A 20,993-nucleotide genomic window follows, 5' to 3' on the forward strand; every position below is an offset into this window, starting at 1 on the left:
GCAAATTCGGAGATGCGGAAAGGTGCAGAAAGGAAGCACGGAACGGAACACTACCGAGTGCTTCCGTGGGGTTTCATCCAGTACTTCCGTTCCGCAAAAAGATAGAACATGCCCTATCTTTTTGCGATCCGCTGCGGCTGCCTCATGGTGGGTGTTCGTGCATTGCAGCCCGCAGCACGGCCAAGAGGCCCAATACTGTGAAAACCACATCCACATGTAGCAGAAAAATCTGCATGGAAAAAAGGGCACATTTTTTCCAAATCTGCTGCATGTCAATTCCGTCACTAATTTCATCCTTTCAATGTATTATGTGAAATCCCCCTGTAACGTGGAATTGATACACATTGGAAGTGAGATCCACGAGGTAAAACTTCGGCCACGTGTGGACTGGTGTTTCCCTGCAGATCAGGAACACTTGGAAAAAGTCACTGATTTGCAGTCAATGAAAGAAGAATTTGCTAGATCTGGTGTTAAAAGGAACCTGTCAGGGGCCGCACGCTGCATAGGTCCCGACAGGCTCCCTGCTTAAAAACAATTATGTTTTATTCTGAAACACTGCAAAACTTCCAAGAAAAACCAGCCAGGAATGGGAAGGAGTCACAGGGCATTCTCCTCCCCTGGCTAGGCTTGACTAACATGTCACTCCCTATCTGTGTGTAAAACATTGCTATTTGCAATCAGGGAGCCTGTTGGTATTATTTGCTGCCCATGAATCAGGCAACATGAAGTTCCTGATGGGTTCTTTTTTTAAAGGTACGTTGCAGGCACAATTAACATACTGGGGGACATTCACTAATGCTTTTACACCACTATTGTCAATATTGCCATATTTGTGCCATAATTTGGGTTGTGGCGAGAAAAGGTTCGGGGCCCGACGGATTTACTATTACTATAACTTATTCCAGAAACGGATGCAAGTTGCAGCTCAAGTCTACGCCTCCTAATAAGGCCAGCGCACAGGGGATCAAGACTGGCATATGGAAATGCCAGCCTTGATAAATCTCCCCCATTGTGTTATGCCTTGTGCTGTGGCTGAGAGGCATGGGGGATGTGGAGCATGACACAACAGATTCAAGAAAAATAAAACTCGGCCACTGGTATTCTTACCTTGAGTGTTTTTACAGCAACTGTCAGGCTATATTTTTTCCAGACCCCAACATAGACTTCTCCGTATTGCCCACCTCCCAGTTTGTGCTTCATGGTGATGTCTGTGCGTTCCATCTCCCATTTATCGTGGATGGGGGACACTCCATAGACTGTAGGCTTGTTGCACTTAGGTGCAGGGTAGTGTAATATAGTGACAAGGCCATCAGCCACGGTGGAGTGGTGGTGGACCAGTTCAGCCAGTGTGTTGAAACGGCTCTCCGCGGTGACATAAACCTGGAAGAAAAATGACATCAGCTCTTTACACCCAAACACAACGTTGCCCACCTCCCTGTGCTGCCGTAGTACACGGCTAATTTATGACGAGCCGTGCACTAATAAGGGGCGTACATGGCAGTCCGTGCGTCTGTATTAAAAACAAGGCCAGCCTCCTTTTTTGCTTGTGTGCACAGTACTTTGCGTAAAAACACCTCATATTGCCGCGCAGGCGTTAAAATTAGGTTACCACACTGGTCTCACCTTGCCGTCAGAGGCAGTGTTTATGCGGTAGTGGTAGACTCGACCTTCGTATCGCAGGGAAATGGAGAGCTGACCTGGGCTGCTCTCACTCTCTCGCACCAGGAAGCTGCCATTGATGAGACTGCTGAGAAGATATTCTGCCGCACTCCTGGACACAGGGCCATGGTACCAGGAGTGTTTCTCCAGGCTGTTGACAGGGGTGATGTAATTACTGGGCACCCAGCCCTGGCCGTTCTTAGACAGCACCTCACACCATTCTCCGTTCTGGTTATAGCACAGCACACGCAGCTTCTCTCCTGCAATCAAAAAGAGCTAATTACAATCACAAGGAAAATTATCCCTGGTAGGGCTTAAGTGTCTGATCCGACCGCAGGGACCCACACTAAATCATAAGAAGAGGGATCCCATGTTCCCCATTTTGAATGGAGCAGTAGTCGTGCATGTCCGCTGCTGCACCATTCAACTCTGAGGGACTGCTGGAGATACAGAGTACAGCGCTCTCAAGAGTCCTAGTGTTTAAGTGAACAGAAGTGGACATGCAGACCACCGCTCCATTCAAAGGGGGGAACACAGGATTCCCGTGATTGCTGTGGGTCCCAGTAGTCAGAACCCTACTGATCCTACACGTATTCCTATCCTGTAGACAGGACATAAGCTCTGTCGTGGGGAAACCCCTTTAATGTACATTGCTGTAAATGGAAAAAAACACTCATTCAGCAAGAGATGCATTAGACAATTGCTAATATTGAAGCGTCACTAGGGGGAAATTAAAGGGAGTCTGTCTCCATTATAAACCGGTCCCAGCGCCCTGTATATCACAATTATTGTATTCCAGACATACCTTTCTGTTAATATATCAATTTTGGTTCCCTTGAATAAGATCTTTATTCAGATATACAAATTATCTGAAAGCCCCAGGGGCAGTACCCTTGGGCATCAGAGCCCACCCAATCCCCTTAGAATCGAGGCCTGCTCCTCCTATCTTCATGTTCACTACGCCCAAGGGTACTGCCCCTGGGGCTTTCAGATCATTTGTATTTCTGAATAAAGATCTTATTCAGGGGAATCAAGGATCGATATAGCAACAAAAAGATATGTCTGGGATAAAGTAAATGTGATCTAAAGGGAACAAGAAGCGGCTTATAATGGAAAAAGGTCTTGACGGACTCCCTTTATGTTTAGCAGAAGGGAATGGCACCACCAAGAGAGAAAGAGTGTACTGGAAAGAGGAGAAAGGACTCCAAACCTTTGGTGATGCTCAGGGTGTTGTCTCCACTGGCCACAAAGTCATAGAGAGCAAGGAAGACATTGGGGTCGCTCTCGGTGGCTCCCAGCAAATTCTCTTTGGAACTCCAGCGGATGGCGTCATTGAGTGCTTGAGGCTCTGAGTCACAGCCATAGGGACGGTGCAAGGCTTCTGGAAAGAGAAAGGAGCCCAAGATAAGAGAGCCGGCCGTGTGCTTCAGCATCTGAATGCATAATGCGGTATTACACAAACCACAATACCAAGTAAGCACTAAGTCAACACAACACTCCCTGTGACGTCACAGCAAGAACATGAAAAACGTATAAGGATGGGAATGCAAAAGTCTTATCACTATGACATAAGATATCAGGCACGTCAAACTACTCCAGAGATCAATGAATCAGAAGAGATGTATTTCAAGCAGGACTTTTGCAAACGCCTAAGGCTACTTTCACATTAGCGTTTTTCTTTTCCGGCATAGAGTTCCGTCACAGGGGCTCTATACCGGAAAATAACTGATCAGGCATATCCCCATGCATTCTGAATGGAGAGTAATCCGTTCAGTTTGCATCAGGATGTCTTCAGTTCAGTCGTTTTGACTGATCAGGCAAAAGAGAAAACCGTAGCATGCTACGGTTTTATCTCCGGCGAAAAAAACTGAAGACTTGCCTGAATGCCGGATCCGGCATTTTTTTCCATAGGAATGTATTAGTGCCGGATCCGGCATTAAAAATACCGGAATGCCGGATCCGTCCTTCGGGTCTGCGCATGCGCAGACCTTTAAAAATGAAAAAAAAAAAAAAAAAAACGGATCCGTTTTGCCTGATGACACCGGAAAAACGGATCCGGTATTGCAATGCATTTTTCTGACTGATCAGGCATTTTTCTGACTGATCAGGATCCTGATCAGTCTGAAAAATGCCTGATCAGTCAGAAAAAATGACATCCGTTTGCATACAGTTTGCCTGATCAGGCAGTCAGTTCAGGCAACGGAACTGCCTGCCGGAATCAAGCAACGCAAGTGTGAAAGTACCCTTAAAGTTAGAATTTAACTTCTAAGTTTTGAACCTGATTATGGGGGGGCAGCCATCTTGCCCGAGCTGTTCTTAACAGCATTCAGAGATATGCTTTACGGCAGCTGTCATGGGCCACAGACACAATGGACAGGAGCTGACCCTAGACGTGCTCTGTGCAGAGGTCAGGAGGGAGCAGATAAGCCGTGATATCACCTATTATGAATATCATATATATCTATATAGATATTATATCTGCTATTGTAATCCCGCCGGTAATGATAAGCAGATAACTGCAGTAAAGTGATCTCTACAGACCAAGAAGTAGTGCCTAGGTGGCCAGGGTGAAAACTTCCTTAAAATATATTTAACATAATAACATGATTTAAACAATAGGTCATTTTCTAATGACACATTCCCATGACCGAAAGGTGCTGCCAGACGCCTCAGCTTATCTCCTGAGATCAAAAGGATGGAGAATGTTGAAATCCAAATGCCAAATTCTTATCTTCTATGAGAACCTACACAAGTAATTACTAGTACATAGGATTCTTAGGCCTCTTTCAGTCGGGCGTTGCGGGAAAATGTGCGGGTGCGTTGCAGGAACACCCGTGATTTTTCCGCGCAAGTGCAAAACATTGTAATGCGTTTTGCACTCACGTGAGAAAAATCGCGCGTGTTTGGTACCCAAACACAAACTTCTTCACAGAAGTTCAGGCTTGGGATCGGTGTTCTGTAGATTGTATTATTTTCCCTTATAACATGGTTATAAAAGGAAAATAATAGCATTCTGAATACAGAATGCACAGTAAAATAGCGCTGGAGGGGTTACATTTTTTTTATACTCACATTAGTGGACTAAGGTGAGTTAAATTATTATTTTTATTTTTTGCTTGTGATTTTCACGCAGCCCCATTCACTTCTATGGGGCTGCGTTACGTGAAAAACGCAGAATATAGAGCATGCTGCGATTTTCACGCAATGCACAAGTATTGCGTGAAAATCACCGCTCATGTGAACAGCCCCATAGAAATGAATTGGTCGGTATTCAGTGCGGGTGCAATGCGCTCACCTCACGCATTGCACCCGCGCGGAATACTCGCCCCTGTGTGAAAGGGGCCTTAGGCTTGTCTCCCTGGAAGAAAGGTGCACTTCTGGGGATCTCACAGATACAAGATATTTTTAGGGATTCATTGCAAATAAACAATACAATAAAGCAGAAGTGCCCAACATGTCCTTGCTCATGAGCCAAGAGTCTAATTTCCAAATCCCATGGAGCTAAAAGTGACCATAAGGGACAATTTCAACCAAAACGACTGCTCGTCGGGAAAATTTCAAGGGTGCCGGCTGACTCGTAGAAATTCCACGCAAATTTGTCCGGATCTCTGTTCATTTCTGCCCCAAATACCGCATCTGTTGCTTGCAGTTTTTCATGCAGATCTGCTGCGGTTTTGCCGAGGATCTCACCCTTGCATTGAAAAGGGTGAAATCCGCACAAAGAATTGGCGTTCTGTGGATTTCATAATCCACGCAGCAAGTCAATTTCCGCATGGAATGAAAAAGCAAAGTGTACATCAGGTTTGTCTCCGCTCATATACTTTGCCGGCACCGTATTACACTGCGGGTTTTCCAGACGAGAAGCCGCACCGTGTGCCTGATGACGAAGGATCATTTTAGCAGACCAAGGACAGACCATCATCGTATGGAAAGAAGTCAGCCATTATCAGTCACCAGTTCCTGGAGGACCAATTCCTAGAACTATTCTTCATCCCTTGCCCGTTGTCACTGAACATGAACGGCCAATATGGAGTAAAATGTGTAAGGCGACATTGATGTAATGATCGGTCAGCAGATGATAACTTATTCCATCGTCAATCACGGGTTTTCTGGGACTTCGATATTAACGACGGATTCTCGGGATAGGTGATCAATATCGGATCATGGCGGTCTGACACCCAACACCCCCCTGCTAATAAGCTGTCTGCAGCCTCTACACAGTATACCAAGCACAGCGCCATACATTGTATAGTGGCTGTACTTGGTATTGCAGCTCAATGTCATTCATTTGATAGGACTGAGCTATATACAGGCTATTGACATGACATCACAGGTTATGGGCTTATTCATACGACCGTATGGCTTTTTCAGTGTTTTGCGGGCCGTTTTCAACGGATCTGTTTTTCCGTTTTTTGTTTCAGTAGTGTTTCCGGTTCCATTCCGTTTTTCCGTATGGCATATACAGTAATTACGGTACATTGAAAGAAATTGGGCTGGGCATAACATTTTAAATAGATGTTTCCGCAAAAACAGAACTGATACGGAAGACATACAGAGTACATTCCGTATGTGTTAAGTTTTTTCTGCTGAACCATTGATTTGAATGGAGCCACTTAACATGATTTGCGGGCAATAATAGGACATGTTCTATCTTTGAACGGAATAATGGAAATACGAAAACGGAATGCACACGTAGACACTTCCGTTTTTTTTCCTAACCCATTGACATGAATGGTTCAGTATAAGTAACGCATACTGAACTAAAAAAACGGCCAGTATACTGAACGCAAAAAATGTTTGTGTGCATGGGCCCTTAGGAATAGGTTGCGGTGCTCACTGGAGAGCTGCAGACTCTTCAAACCAGGAGTCAGACCCCCGCCAATCTGATACGGATAACCTATCCTGAGGATAGATCATCAATATGTAACTCCAGAACGACCCATTTAAAAGTCAGATAGATAACACTGAAGTATGGGATCAGGATAGTGTTACTGTTAGGTAAAGCGCGCATTTCATGCATCATTTTAGCCTTTAGACTTTCCAATAACCTGAGGGCAGGACCAAAATCCGTAATGTTTGAAGATGAAAGGCTCCATGATTCCAAGAGGTCATTTACAACTCAGTGTTTGATCTACACCAGTAAACCTCCTTTGAACATAGGTCGCTTTCATCCACAAGGTATCACTCTGACCCAACGGCCCATCAAAGTTCTCAAGAAAGGGATACCACCAGACCACGGCGGCGAGGTGATCTCAGGCGATGCAAGGTCTCCAGTCCTAGTGCCTTTATATGTCTGTCATTTAGGGAATTCCCTTATGTAAACCCAAGTCTGGCGGTCTAGATGCTAAAAGAGGGCAGCGATGAGAAGAGCCAGACGCTGGAGAAGCCGGGAGTCAGACACCATGATAAAAATAAATGACATAGAAAGGGAGAAAACAAGAGCGCAGGTTTCCAGGCTCCACCGCCGCCGCCGACCACTAGACGTTTCCAATGTGACATCAGCCTCATCATGTGCCAGTTATAGACTGGACGTGTGTCATCTCCTAAAATAATCAGGACCGTTACACCGAGCCAGACCATTCCTTGAATACAGGTCTCATTTATGAGCATTCTGGACGACCAAAATAGTTTACGCAAACTCGATATAAAGGGGCTCACAAGATCTGTTACAGGAGGGCGACGCTCCATATGACCCGTGCATGCACATAATACACTGGAGGAGGTTTACTGTAGAAATCCAGATCCTAATATGTACTGCCCCTATGCCTGGCCATCATTCCAAACTGACTGTAATGGAAGGTACCACATATTATAAACCGGAATAGACAGCACATGAATACCTCCAGGCTATAGTGGAGGGCTGAAGGGAATAATGCCGCTCGTCCACCTAGGGATATTGTGCTCACGTCCATTCCCATAAATATCATGATTATAGTTTACAGTTGGGTCATTAACCCATCTAGGTCGCAATTAACGCACCTTAATTGGGTACATCTAGTTTTAGAAAAATGCACTGCACCTAGCTTGGGGCATGTTCACATCTGTTATGGAGGCTCCGTTTGGGGCTTCCATAGCAGATTACATTAAAAAACACCTGAATGGAAACCGAACTGACCCCGATATAGTCAATGGGGTCTATTGGTTTCAGTTTTGTGCCAAATCTGGCACTTCCGTTATTTTCGTTGTTTTGCTCCTCTAACGGAGCACAGCCTTAGCGGGAAACGGGGCACGGCCTCAGATGCAACAATCTGTGCAAACATTGCGTCAAAAGTTTGAAACAAATTAAGGATGAGCAAACTGCTTCTACCGTTTTGGGATTCGGTACGAACTTCTCAAAAAGTTTGGATTCAGACGACCCAGAATTTTTGGTGATTCATTTTGGGAGAGGGAGGAAAGGGGAGAGAAAGAAAGAGAAAGGTTTGACAAAATTCTGTCACAAAGCAAAACGACCAATCTTTGGTTTAAAGTTAGACTGAAGTGTCTAGCCACGCACCATATTCATCATACGGACTGAGCCGCTAGGGTAAATCTGGTCCGTCTGTAGGCGGTGTAGTGTAAGGTTTTAGGCTCCATTCACACATCCGTAATAATGGGTCCGCATCCGTTCTGCAAATTGTGGAACGGGTGGGGAGCCATTCATTCTCTATGGGGACGGAATGGATGCGGACCCACTCTGATTTCTGGTGAAAGTGAAAGTAAATCTCGGGACGGAGGAGTCTCAAATACTGGAAGATCTGTTGCACTCATTTCTTTAGGTTGTAAGGGTACAGCCACACAGTAAGATTTACTGATGCCGTTTTGGGAGCCAAAAATCAGGAGTGGATCATAAAAAGGAGAGAAAGTCTACAGGACAGATACGACTTCTTTTTTGAATTCACTCCTGGCTTTGGCTTCCAAAACGGCATCAGGAAACCTGGCCGTGTGGCCGTTCTCTAATAGTTCCAGTGACGAAGATGCCAAGACAATGAAATACACAGAGGACATGAGGCCGTTTTACACAGGATGACCAATCAGGCAATTTTTAGGAACAAACCATTTGTACGAACCCCTGCCCCTAATAACTGTCTGTTTGCAGATGACCCAATGAACGAGCAAACATTGCTGATGCAACCCCCCCAAATCATCATTTGTGGACAGCAGATCGTGCTGTGTAAACAGGGGTCTACTGTCCAGAAAGAATGATTCTCTATGGGCACAAGCGATCATTCATCCCAATACAGAGGAGATGATTGCTGCATGTAAATGAAGCTCTCACCTGACAAGCAGGCAATTATCAGTAGTGAACGGTGAGCTTCCTATAATTGCCTGCTCAATCAGCCCATGTACAGACCCCTTAAACCTCTGTTGAGTTTCGACTTATAAAACCCCTTGCGTTACGGTCCGTGGTAACGGAATCTATAATGCAATTCAGCATATACCACAACCCGAACTTCAAAATATGAAGTTCGCTCATCCCTAGTATAATACCATCTGCTTGTATAATATAGTAGGTCACCAGTATAATACTACCTGTACGTATAGTATAGTAGGTCACCAGTATAGTATGTCACCAGTATAGCACTAGTTGTACATATAGTATAGTATGTCACTAGTATAGTACCATCTGTTTGTATAGTATAGTAGGTCACCAGTATAGCACTAGCTGTATGTATAGTATGTCACCAGTATAGCACTAGCTGTACGTATAGTATAATAGGTCACCAGTATAGCACTAGCTGTACGTATAGTATAATAGGTCACCAGTATAGCACTAACTGTACGTATAGTATAATAGGTCACCAGTATAGCACTAACTGTACGTATAGCACAGTAGGTCACCAGTATAGCACTACCTGTACGTATAGTAGGTCACCAGTATAGCACTACCTGTACATATAGTATAGTAGGTCACCAGTATAGCACTACCTGTACGTATAGTATAGTAGGTCACCAGTATAGCACTAGCTGTACGTATAGTATAATAGGCCACCAGTATAGCACTAACTGTACGTATAGCACAGTAGGTCACCAGTATAGCACTACCTGTACGTATAGTACAGTAGGTCACCAGTATAGCACTACCTGTACGTATAGTACAGTAGGTCACCAGTATAGCACTACCTGTACGTATAGTAGGTCACCAGTATAGCACTAACTGTACGTATAGCACAGTAGGTCACCAGTATAGCACTACCTGTACGTATAGTATAGTAGGTCACCAGTATAGCACTACCTGTACGTATAGTATAGTAGGTCACCAGTATAGTACTACCAGTACGTATAGGTCACCAGTATAGCACTAACTGTACGTATAGTACAGTAGGTCACTAGTATAATACTAGCTGTACGTATAGTATAGTAGATCACCAGTATAGTATGTCACCAGTATAGCACTTGTACGTATAGTACAGTAGGTCAACAGTATAGCACTAGCTGCATGTATAGTATAGTAGGTCACCAGTATAGCACTTGTACATATAGTATAGTAGGTCACCAGTATAGCACTAGCTGTATGTATAGTAGGTCACCAGTATAGTATGTCACCAGTATAGCACTAGCTGCATGTATAGTATAGTAGGTCACCAGTATAGTATGTCACCAGTATAGCACTAGCTGCATGTATAGTATAGTAGGTCACCAGTATAGTACTAGCTGCATGTATTGTATAGTAGGTCACCAGAATAGTAGGTCACCAGTATAGTACTAGCTGTATGTATAGCATAGTAGGTCACCAGTATAGTACTAGCTGTATGTATAGTATAGTAGGTCACCAGTATAGTACTAGCTGTATGTATAGTATAGTAGGTCACCAGTATAGTATGTCACTAGTATAGTACTAGCTGTATGTATAGTATAGTAGGTCACCAGTATAGTATGTCACTAGTATAGTACTAGCTGTATGTATAGTATAGTAGGTCACCAGTATAGTATGTTACTAGTATAGTACTAGCTGTATGTATAGCATAGTATAAGGTCACCAGTATAGTATGTCACCAGTATAGCACTAGCTGTATGTATAGTATAGTAGGTCACCAGTATAGTATGTCACTAGTATAGTACTAGCTGTATGTATAGTATAGTATAGTAGGTCACCAGTATAGTATGTTACTAGTATAGTACTAGCTGTATGTATAGCATAGTATAGTATAGTAGGTCACCAGTATAGTATGTTACTAGTATAGTACTAGCTGTATGTATAGCATAGTATAGTAGGTCACCAGTATAGTATGTCACCAGTATAGCACTAGCTGTATGTATAGTATAGTATGTCACCAGTATAGTACTAGCTGTATGTATAGCATAGTAGGTCACCAGTATAGCACTAGCTGTATGTATAGTATAGTATGTCACCAGTATAGTACTAGCTGTATGTATAGCATAGTATAGTAGGTCACCAGTATAGCACTAGCTGTATGTATAGTATGTCACCAGTATAGCACTAGCTGTATGTATAGTATAGTATGTCACCAGTATAGCACTAGCTGTATGTATAGTATAGTATAGTATGTCACCAGTATAGCACTAGCTGTATGTATAGCATAGTATAGTATGTCACCAGTATAGTACTAGCTGTATGTATAGTATAGTAGGTCACCAGTATAGTATGTCACTAGTATAGTACTAGCTGTATGTATAGTATAGTATGTCACCAGTATAGCACTAGCTGTATGTATAGTATAGTATGTCACCAGTATAGCACTAGCTGTATGTATAGTATAGTATGTCACCAGTATAGCACTAGCTGTATGTATAGCATAGTATAGTATGTCACCAGTATAGTACTAGCTGTATGTATAGTATAGTAGGTCACCAGTATAGTATGTCACTAGTATAGCACTAGCTGTATGTATAGTATAGTATAGTATGTCACCAGTATAGCACTAGCTGTATGTATAGCATAGTATAGTATGTCACCAGTATAGCACTAGCTGTATGTATAGTATAGTAGGTCACCAGTATAGTATGTCACTAGTATAGTACTAGCTGTATGTATAGTATAGTATAGTAGGTCACCAGTATAGTATGTTACTAGTATAGTACTAGCTGTATGTATAGCATAGTATAGTAGGTCACCAGTATAGTATGTCACCAGTATAGCACTAGCTGTATGTATAGTATAGTATGTCACCAGTATAGCACTAGCTGTATGTATAGTATAGTATGTCACCAGTATAGCACTAGTTGTATGTATAGCATAGTATAGTAGGTCACCAGTATAGTACTAGCTGTATGTATAGTATAGTATGTCACCAGTATAGCACTAGCTGTATGTATAGTATAGTATGTCACCAGTATAGCACTAGTTGTATGTATAGCATAGTATAGTAGGTCACCAGTATAGTATGTCACCAGTATAGCACTAGCTGTATGTATAGCATAGTATAGTATGTCACCAGTATAGTACTAGCTGTATGTATAGTATAGTAGGTCACCAGTATAGTATGTCACTAGTATAGCACTAGCTGTATGTATAGTATAGTATAGTATGTCACCAGTATAGCACTAGCTGTATGTATAGCATAGTATAGTATGTCACCAGTATAGCACTAGCTGTATGTATAGCATAGTATAGTATGTCACCAGTATAGCACTAGCTGTATGTATAGTATAGTAGGTCACCAGTATAGTATGTCACTAGTATAGTACTAGCTGTATGTATAGTATAGTATAGTAGGTCACCAGTATAGTATGTTACTAGTATAGTACTAGCTGTATGTATAGCATAGTATAGTAGGTCACCAGTATAGTATGTCACCAGTATAGCACTAGCTGTATGTATAGTATAGTATGTCACCAGTATAGCACTAGCTGTATGTATAGTATAGTATGTCACCAGTATAGCACTAGTTGTATGTATAGCATAGTATAGTAGGTCACCAGTATAGTACTAGCTGTATGTATAGTATAGTATGTCACCAGTATAGCACTAGCTGTATGTATAGTATAGTATGTCACCAGTATAGCACTAGCTGTATGTATAGCATAGTATAGTAGGTCACCAGTATAGCACTAGCTGTATTTCATTGATGCTGATGAAAAACCATTTTAAACAAAGTCCTCAAACAGAAGTCGTCAAAACTTACCTGATGTATGCAACCTATTTTGCCAGACAGGGTTTTCCCGAAACGCTGTGCCGACCACATGCCCCTTTCCATCCAAAACACCAGGGGCGGCCGGGACAGGGCCAAGTATCATGACCGATAGCTTAAAGTGGCAGCTTGCAGTGTGACATAGATGTGGTCTGTACCCACTTTGCAAATAGGAGCACACTGGCACAGCAGAGGAATTTGAAGGGCTGGGCGGGGACGGGTGGAGACAGATGGAGGAGGACGGAGTCCGGTTACCAGCCTGCAGCACCAGTTGCTCTGTTTATAGGGAGTGTAGATGGGAAATGGGATGATGGAAAAATGTCTTCAGCATTTCTTTAAGTCAGGAGGGAAGGACGGGAAGACAACTGGGCGAGACAACAGCACACATAAAATATCACTGAAGACGAGGGGTTCCCTCAAAACAGGATGTTCTACTAAGTACCGTATACCAGAGTATATATGTACTAAGATATGCAACCAGCGTGGGAATATACAGGGAAACCAAGACTGAACACTGAGTACATCTAGTCATATGGGGCCCAGTACTGCACCACAATAGCACATCAGTGTGCAGGGACACTCCAGGAGGAATAAGAGAGGAACAGAGCAGTGCAGAGGGATAGTAAGGGAGGGCGAAGAACTGTTATTTCATTAGGAATAAAATCATGTAAAAGGAATGGTGATGGGTCCTAAAGGGGTTGTACCATCTCAGACATTGGGGGCATATCGTTAGATATTGTAGGATTAAAGGAACTAAAATGCTCTGTCAGGAAGACCCAAAAAAGGCTGGTCACTAAGGGGGTTAAATATTGTAAAGTCACATATAAGCATTACTAATAAATATATATATAATTATTTATTAAATGTCATTCATTCCATGGGGCTGTACATATGATAAGGGGTGCATATACATAATACAGACAATTGCACTAAGCATGAAGAAGACGAGTTACTGACTGGTACAGAAGGAGAGAGGGCCCTGCCCGTGAGGGCTTACAAATATAGATATATAGATATATATATATCACACACATACACACACAAAATATGATAAATCCACTGGTGTTGTATAACACCCTGTGCTAAGCCCCACCACGAGTCACGCCCCCAAATAATTATTAATCTAAATCGAGGTTACATGTTCAATTAATCACAATTTCCATTTCTGCCCAGCCCTAGTAGAGCACCACCTGCGGTTGGTTGGTTTTCTTATTTCTTTGACCTGCTCACTGAAATGGCCGCACATGCTCAGTTCCATCCTTCAACCCGCTCTTGAGCTGTGATAGGGAGAACATGGACACACCTCCTGAGCTGTGTGACAGGGAGAGCCGAGACACTCCTCCTGAGCTGCAGCAGAAAGGACACGCCCCCTTGAGCCGCCAGCTTGACATAAATCTATCAGAGCAATGAATGTGGAGATCTCTGGATCCATGTGAGGTACAGGGCTGGTTGTCATGTATTAGATGAGGTCTGATTTAAATTTTTTCAATAAATCATGGGATAACCCCTTTAAGGCAATTGGGGTTCATGTCTGAGATTTTTAGTTACATTGGGCACCCCCTTTAATAGTTTATATTCACTTCAGTTTTCAAGATCTCTGCTTGCTATCAGTGAATAGGAACATGCACTATTTACATTAAAGGGGTTGGAGCAGACATCTCCTACGGTCATAACCAGTGCCTTTAAAATAAAAAACAAAAAACACAAAAAACACCACTGCTCTGTTAGTCGCCTCTGTGACGTATGCTCAAGCCGATGTGACTTCTGGAGGTCTGTGATTGCCCGCAGTGGTAACGGGACTAAGCCTGGTCCTGCTGGGAATGGATACGCGACAGGACCGGGCAGTAGAGGGGTGTTTTTTGTTTTTTTTTAACGACACAGGACAGTGGGGGTTGTCAGCTCCAAGGCTGGACAACTCCTTCCTGTCCTGCTCACATTATCAATCTTAATATGTAAACACATGGTGCCATTCACCAAGAGCAAGCGGAGATTGCAGGATAAACTGCGATAAATTGAAATACAAAATATAACAGAAAATTTCATAGTTTTTCACTTGACTTGTGACTTTTTCTTAGGGGTACCTGAGCAGACGGTGAATGCTGAAATACTGAATCAATCCGCTACCGCAGGGCAACATGGCTGCAGGACACTGAAACCTAATATATCTGGTCCTATTTATATGGCAACAGCATATTCCGCCACGCAGTACAGAGATGTCACTCTACACACATCAGTCCTTGTCCCCAAAGGAGCTGACACACTAGGGCCACCTGTACAAGGGCTAAATATATTACCAATCCTGCAGCATCATGACCAAGGGCTTGTTCTGACCCCAGTATATTAATGGCTATGGATTACAGCCCCAATACTGTACATGTGCACATTACGTTCCCTCCCTCCTTTGGAGTAAAAGGCCCGATTAGCGCAGGGATCTCAGTTTCTGAAGGCAGGTGCTCGGACACCACAGTCGTGACTTTCCGACCATTCACTGCGGCAGATCCTGCACCTTTCCCAGTAAGGCAGAAGCGGCCCACACTTTGGAGAGAAGCAGACAGCAGCTGGGAAGGCAGCGTGGAGAAGGACGCTGCGTGTGCGTCAGGCCCGTGCCGTACTGGAGGACTGCTGCTCTGACAGCTGCCGTCCTCCTACTCCCATGCAGCAGCTGGCTCTCACACAGCCCTATGGCCGCCAGAAGACACCAGCATTTAAAGGGAAAGAACCTACATTTTCCTGGCACTTTCCATTTTTGCATTCAGAGCAACTAAAGCGGTGGAGCTCAGCTTGAACATGACCCTTTGCAGACAAAGAGGGCTGATCCTGCAGAGGACAAAGCTCTGCCCCTTTCCTTAAAGGGGTTATTCAGGCATACTCTGAGTAAATAGACCCATGCTCGATAGCCCTGGATATTTTTTCAACTCAGATTTACACATTAGATAAACGTTAATAGATTTCAAGAGTTGAGCAGGACCAGCCATCTAATGTGTATGGGGGCCTCCCGACTCTTCCTTGATGGCAGATGTCACGGAGAGAAGGATCAGGTTGTTGGATTTCAACATATCTGATCCTTATGTTCTTGGGGAGATAAGCCGCCTTACTCCACCTCTGCCAATCCCAACACATGCATGCTTGGCCTAGCATACATGAGGGGGGGGGAATTTAGGAGAGAGCTGTTAGGCTACTTTCACATTTAAAATGACAGGTTCGCTCTTTGTAGGACTTTATATGTCATTACATGAACAGACTTGAAGATTAGGAAACGTGTAATGCTTCATTCCCCCTGTGGTGGCGCTGCGGGCAAACTCAAGACTTGCTTGTCCTAAATAGAAGGGACTGTCCCTTATATTATATATATACCAAAGGGGTACATTGGGCGCCCATGGCAGCTGTCAGTAGACGACTCCAGCACTCTACAATGCAGGTGCAAACAACTTTACCATGACATACGTCCTAAACCTCTGGCATAGTAAGGAGATGAAACTGATCAAATGGACGTTTAGTCTGGATATGCTATAAGACAAAGTATGGTCTGGAGCAGGGATGCCCAACCTGCGGCCCTCTAGCTGTTGCAAAACTACAACTCCTAGCATGCCCTAATAGCTGTAGGTTGTGCAGGCATGCTTGGAGTTGTAGTTTTGCAACAGATGGAGAGCTGCAGGTTGGGCATCTCTGGTCTGGAGGATATGGTATAAAAGAACGTATGATCTGCACGATATGATATAAAACAAAGGTATGGAGCAGGGATGGCCAACCTGCGGCCCTCCAGTTGGTCTGGAGGATACGCTATAAAACAAGGTATGGAGCAGGGATGGCCAACCTGCGGCCCTCCAGTTGGTCTGGAGGATACGCTATAAAACAAGGTATGGTCTGGAGGATACGCTATAAAACAAGGTATGGTCTGGAGGATACGCTATAAAACAAGGTATGGTCTGGAGGATACGCTATAAAACAAGGTATGGTCTGGAGGATACGCCATAAAACAAGGTATGGTCTGGAGGATACGCCATAAAACAAGGTATGGTCTGGAGGATACGCCATAAAACAAGGTATCGTCTGGAGGATACGCCATAAAACAAGGTATGGTCTGGAGGATACGCCATAAAACAAGGTATGGTCTGGAGGATACGCTATAAAACAAGGTATGGTCTGGAGGATACGCTATAAAACAAGGTATGGTCTGGAGGATACGCTATAAAACAAGGTATGGTCTGGAGGATACGCTATAAACAAGGTATGGTCTGGAGGATACGCTATAAAACAAGGTATGGTCTGGAGGATACGCTATAAAACAAGGTATGGTCTGGAGGATACGCTATAAAACAAGGTATGGTCTGGAGGATACGCTATAAAACAAGGTATGGTCTCTGGAGGATACGCTATAAAACAAGGTATGGTCTGGAGGATACGCTATAAAACAAGGTATGGTCTGGAGGATACGCTATAAAACAAGGTATGGTCTGGAGGATACGCTATAAAACAAGGTATGGTCTGGAGGATACGCTATAAAACAAGGTATGGTCTGGAGGATACGCTATAAAACAAGGTATGGTCTGGAGGATATGGTACTGTATCTATTTATTTTACGCACTTATATAGCGCTACTATATTCCGCAGCACTGACAGACATTATCATCACTCTGTCCCCAGTGGGGCTCAGGATCTAAGTTCTCTATCAGTATGTCTTTGGTTTGGGAGGAAACCAGAGCACTCGGTGGAAACCCAAGCAAACACGGGGAGAACATACAAACTCCATGCAGATGCTGTGCTTGGTCAGATTGGAACCTGGGACCCCAGCGCTGCAGGGCACCAGTGCTAACCACTGAGCCACCTATGGTCTGGATATGGTATAAATTAAAGTATGGTTAGGAACTGAACGTCAGAAAAGCACAGCAGCTAGCCAGTATGACGTGTCTGAGAACAAAGGCATGATACAAAGAGCGCCCGTCCTGCAGTGTACGTCAGGCTACAAATTATAAGCCCGAGGCGCCCACAACCATGGGGCAGATCCACCACGTAGTCACGGTACGCCCTGTACTGCTTATTGTTTTATAGGAATTTCACAATTACATAATACTTGGAAATAAAACCTGACACGTTTTATAAAGCTCAAGCCACGTTCATTAAGCAGTTTCAGTAGAAGGCTAAAAAAAAAAAAAAGCACAAAAATATCTAAGAAGAAATGCAGTCACCTCGGCCCTTCCACTTTCTGCAGGGTCCATTCAAACATCTAGCTCCAATATCTGGACAAAAGCATGTTCATTAAAGGGGCAGTGCAGTGTTAAGATAGGTAGGTCATCAATATAAGATCGGCGGGGGTCAACTACCGGCACCAACGCCGATCAGCGGCTTGAGACGCCACCTGCAGCAATGACGCAGTAGGAATTACAATGCACCCCCTCTACAAATGAGACGATGCACTGGTAATTTTGAAGAGGAAAGGGCTATATAAATTGGGGGGGACGAAGCAATTTTCAGGCTGTGTACACATGCATCCATGGCTCCAATCTACACATCCAGTTTGGTATAGATCCCAAGTCTAGATTCTGAGTCTTGAGTGAACAATGCAATAAAAATGTGAATTTCCGTCATGTACGTAGAGGGGGGCCATTCTTGTGTAGTGAGACGCACACAATGACTCTGGGCTCAAGCGTCACGTGGAATGTGTGAGCCGAATACGCCCCCAGGAGTGAGACTGGAGCGCGGCCAACCATAGCTTAGTCGTAACCATGGCAACGACAGATACCGAGCGTCGCACAGGCAGGTTCAAGGGGGGAAAAAAATAACTAGAGCCCCGGCAGAGGGGTGCGGTACTCAGTGCCTTCCCTAACGACAGCTTCATAACATATGAATCATTGCCAGGGCATCTCTGGAATCTATAGCTCATCTTATAGCCGTAATCATGTAAGGATTAAAGGGACATTTGTGACGCAGTATGATCGGAGACCCCCATTCCTCCTCACACAGGTGTCTATGGGGCTGAATATAGGTTATGCTGGATGGAGCACCAGGATGCACGCCCAACCGCTGAACCATTCAAACTCCTGTGGTAGTGCGGTGAGGGGGGGGGGGGGGGGGGGGGGGGTTGGTGCGGGGGGTCTGGAGCCCTATGTTTCTATAGGTTTAAAAGTAATATCAGGAAGTATTACTTTACTGAGAGAGTAGTGGATGCATGGAATAGCCTTCCTGCAGAAGTGGTAGCTGCAAATACAGTGGAGGAGTTTAAGCATGCATGGGATAGGCATAAGGCCATCCTTCATATAAGATAGGGCCAGGGGCTATCCATAGTATTCAGTATATTGGGCAGACTAGATGGGCCAAATGGTTCTTATCTGCCGACACATTCTATGTTTCTATGTGCGTCCCCAATGACATTGTGGGAATACCGCTTTAAAGGGAACCTGTCACCGGGATTTTGGCCATAGAGCTGGGGACATGCGCTGCTAGATGGCCACTAGCACATCTGCAGTACCCAGTCCCCATAGCTCTCTGCGCTTTAATTGTGTTAAAAAACAGTTTTGATCCATATGCAAATGACCTGATATGTGTCCTGTATCCGGAGATGAGTCAAGCGGAAAGGAGCCCAGCACCGCCCCGCGTCCTCCGAATCTCCTCCTTGCTGGCTGACGACACAGAGCTGGAGCGCCGAAATCTTGCGATGAGCGAGCGAGCGCATGCGCAGTGTCGGCATCATGTTCATTCCCTGTACTGGCATCAGCACAGGGAACGAACTACGCATGCGCTAGCTCGCGCATCGCGAGATTTCGGCGCTCCAGCTCTGTGACGTCAGCCAGCAAGGAGGAGATTCGGAGGACGCGGGGCGGTGCTGGGCTCCTTTCCGCTGGACTCATCTCCGGGATACACATATCAGGTAATTTGCATATCACTCAAAACTGTTTTTTAACACAATAAAAGCGCAGAGAGCTATGGGACCTGGGTACTGCAGATGTGCTAGTGGCCATCTAGCAGCCCATGTCCCCAGCTCTATGGCCAAAATCCCGGTGACAGGTTCCCTTTAAAGAAAGGCCAATTTCAGATGAGTATTACTTGCCCGTATTATGGATGAGCATCCTTCCCCTATGATGCTCTAAGTTCAGGTCAGTAGACCTCTGGTCAGGCCGGGCCGTGGGTGTTTTAATATATGCAAATGAGCCTCTAGGACCAGCGGTGGCGTTGACGTTACTCCTAGAGCCTCTGCTTTATCTGCAATTGCCGCACCCTCTGCACTTTGATGGACACAGCCAGGTGTGATGACATTTTCACTGCCTGACACTGCCAAAGTGGAGAGGGAGCAGCAGTTGCATAGAGAGCTGAGCCTCTAGGTGTAATGGCAACGCCCCCGTTGCTCCTAGAGCCTGAACATGGGACAAACACAGATGCCTTCAGCGGCCAAGTGCACATGTAACAGGTCAGACAGTGTCATAGGTGCAAATCTGCTTACAGATGCCAGGGACTGGAGTTGCAGTAGCGGGCGCGCCACATTTATATTCTAAAGGGCTGTCCACCTTTGGGGACCATTCAGCCACTCCCCTGGAGAGAAGTATAATTACTCGCTCCTCACTTCTGGGTTTCGGCTCCTTCAGTCCCGTTGCTGCTGCCGACGCTCTTGGGTCCCCACTGGTAAAATTCCTGTTTGACAGGAAGGGACCCCCGCCGATCAACACACTAATATGCTCTGGTGAGAAGCTGGAAATCTAATGGGGATCTCCATCTTTTCCTAGAGACACACAGAAGGTTAAAAGCTTTCCTCACAGTTCAAAAATCCTAACCAAGTTTTTGTGATAGAACTATTTACTTAACCCACATGCAAAAGGTAAAAAAAAAATAAAAATTGATCAGCCTTGTAATTAAAAAAACGAATGAAAGACGCCTCACATTTACATTTACTTTACGATGACTTTTCTTTTTGATGTCTTTCGGTATACGGATAGAGCCCCTGGCATAAGGAAGATGAGACGCCGCTGCTTGCTGCAAGAATAATCTCTCTTAGGCCTCATTCACACCACGGTCCACGGAAACCCGACCTGCCATCCTCCTGAGGGCACAGCATCATTGGTTGCTATGACGCCATGCACTTTGTGTCGCCGCAGTACAGTAATACACTCATATGATCTGTATTACTGTACAGCGGCGGCGGGACGAAGTGCACAGCGTCATAGCAACCAATGACTCTGTGCACTCAGCAGGACGGGTTTTCACAGACTGTGGTTCGTGAAAATCCATGTATGTGTGAATGAGGCCTTACACTGAACACGTGAAACACCGAGCTAT

General features: G+C 44.6%; 1 protein-coding gene across 3 annotated transcripts in view; it reads right to left on the minus strand.

The window, feature by feature from the left end:
- Positions 1-20,993, minus strand: part of ABL2 (ABL proto-oncogene 2, non-receptor tyrosine kinase) — a 45,146-nt gene that overhangs the window by 7,467 nt on the left and 16,686 nt on the right. For 2 of the 3 annotated variants that reach the window (XM_044301183.1, XM_044301185.1), the window contains exons 2-4: positions 2,870-3,040; positions 1,624-1,919; positions 1,108-1,380 (exon numbers count right to left, since the gene is read on the minus strand). In XM_044301183.1, coding sequence (XP_044157118.1) covers positions 1,108-1,380; positions 1,624-1,919; positions 2,870-3,040 — 740 coding nt within the window. Of the gene's footprint in view, positions 1-1,107; positions 1,381-1,623; positions 1,920-2,869; positions 3,041-12,722; positions 12,871-20,993 lie in introns of those variants that run through there. The other variant, XM_044301184.1, reaches the window with a different exon arrangement.

This window comes from Bufo gargarizans, chromosome 7, assembly GCF_014858855.1.
Source record: "Bufo gargarizans isolate SCDJY-AF-19 chromosome 7, ASM1485885v1, whole genome shotgun sequence".
In the NCBI taxonomy this organism is placed as follows: domain Eukaryota; kingdom Metazoa; phylum Chordata; class Amphibia; order Anura; family Bufonidae; genus Bufo; species Bufo gargarizans.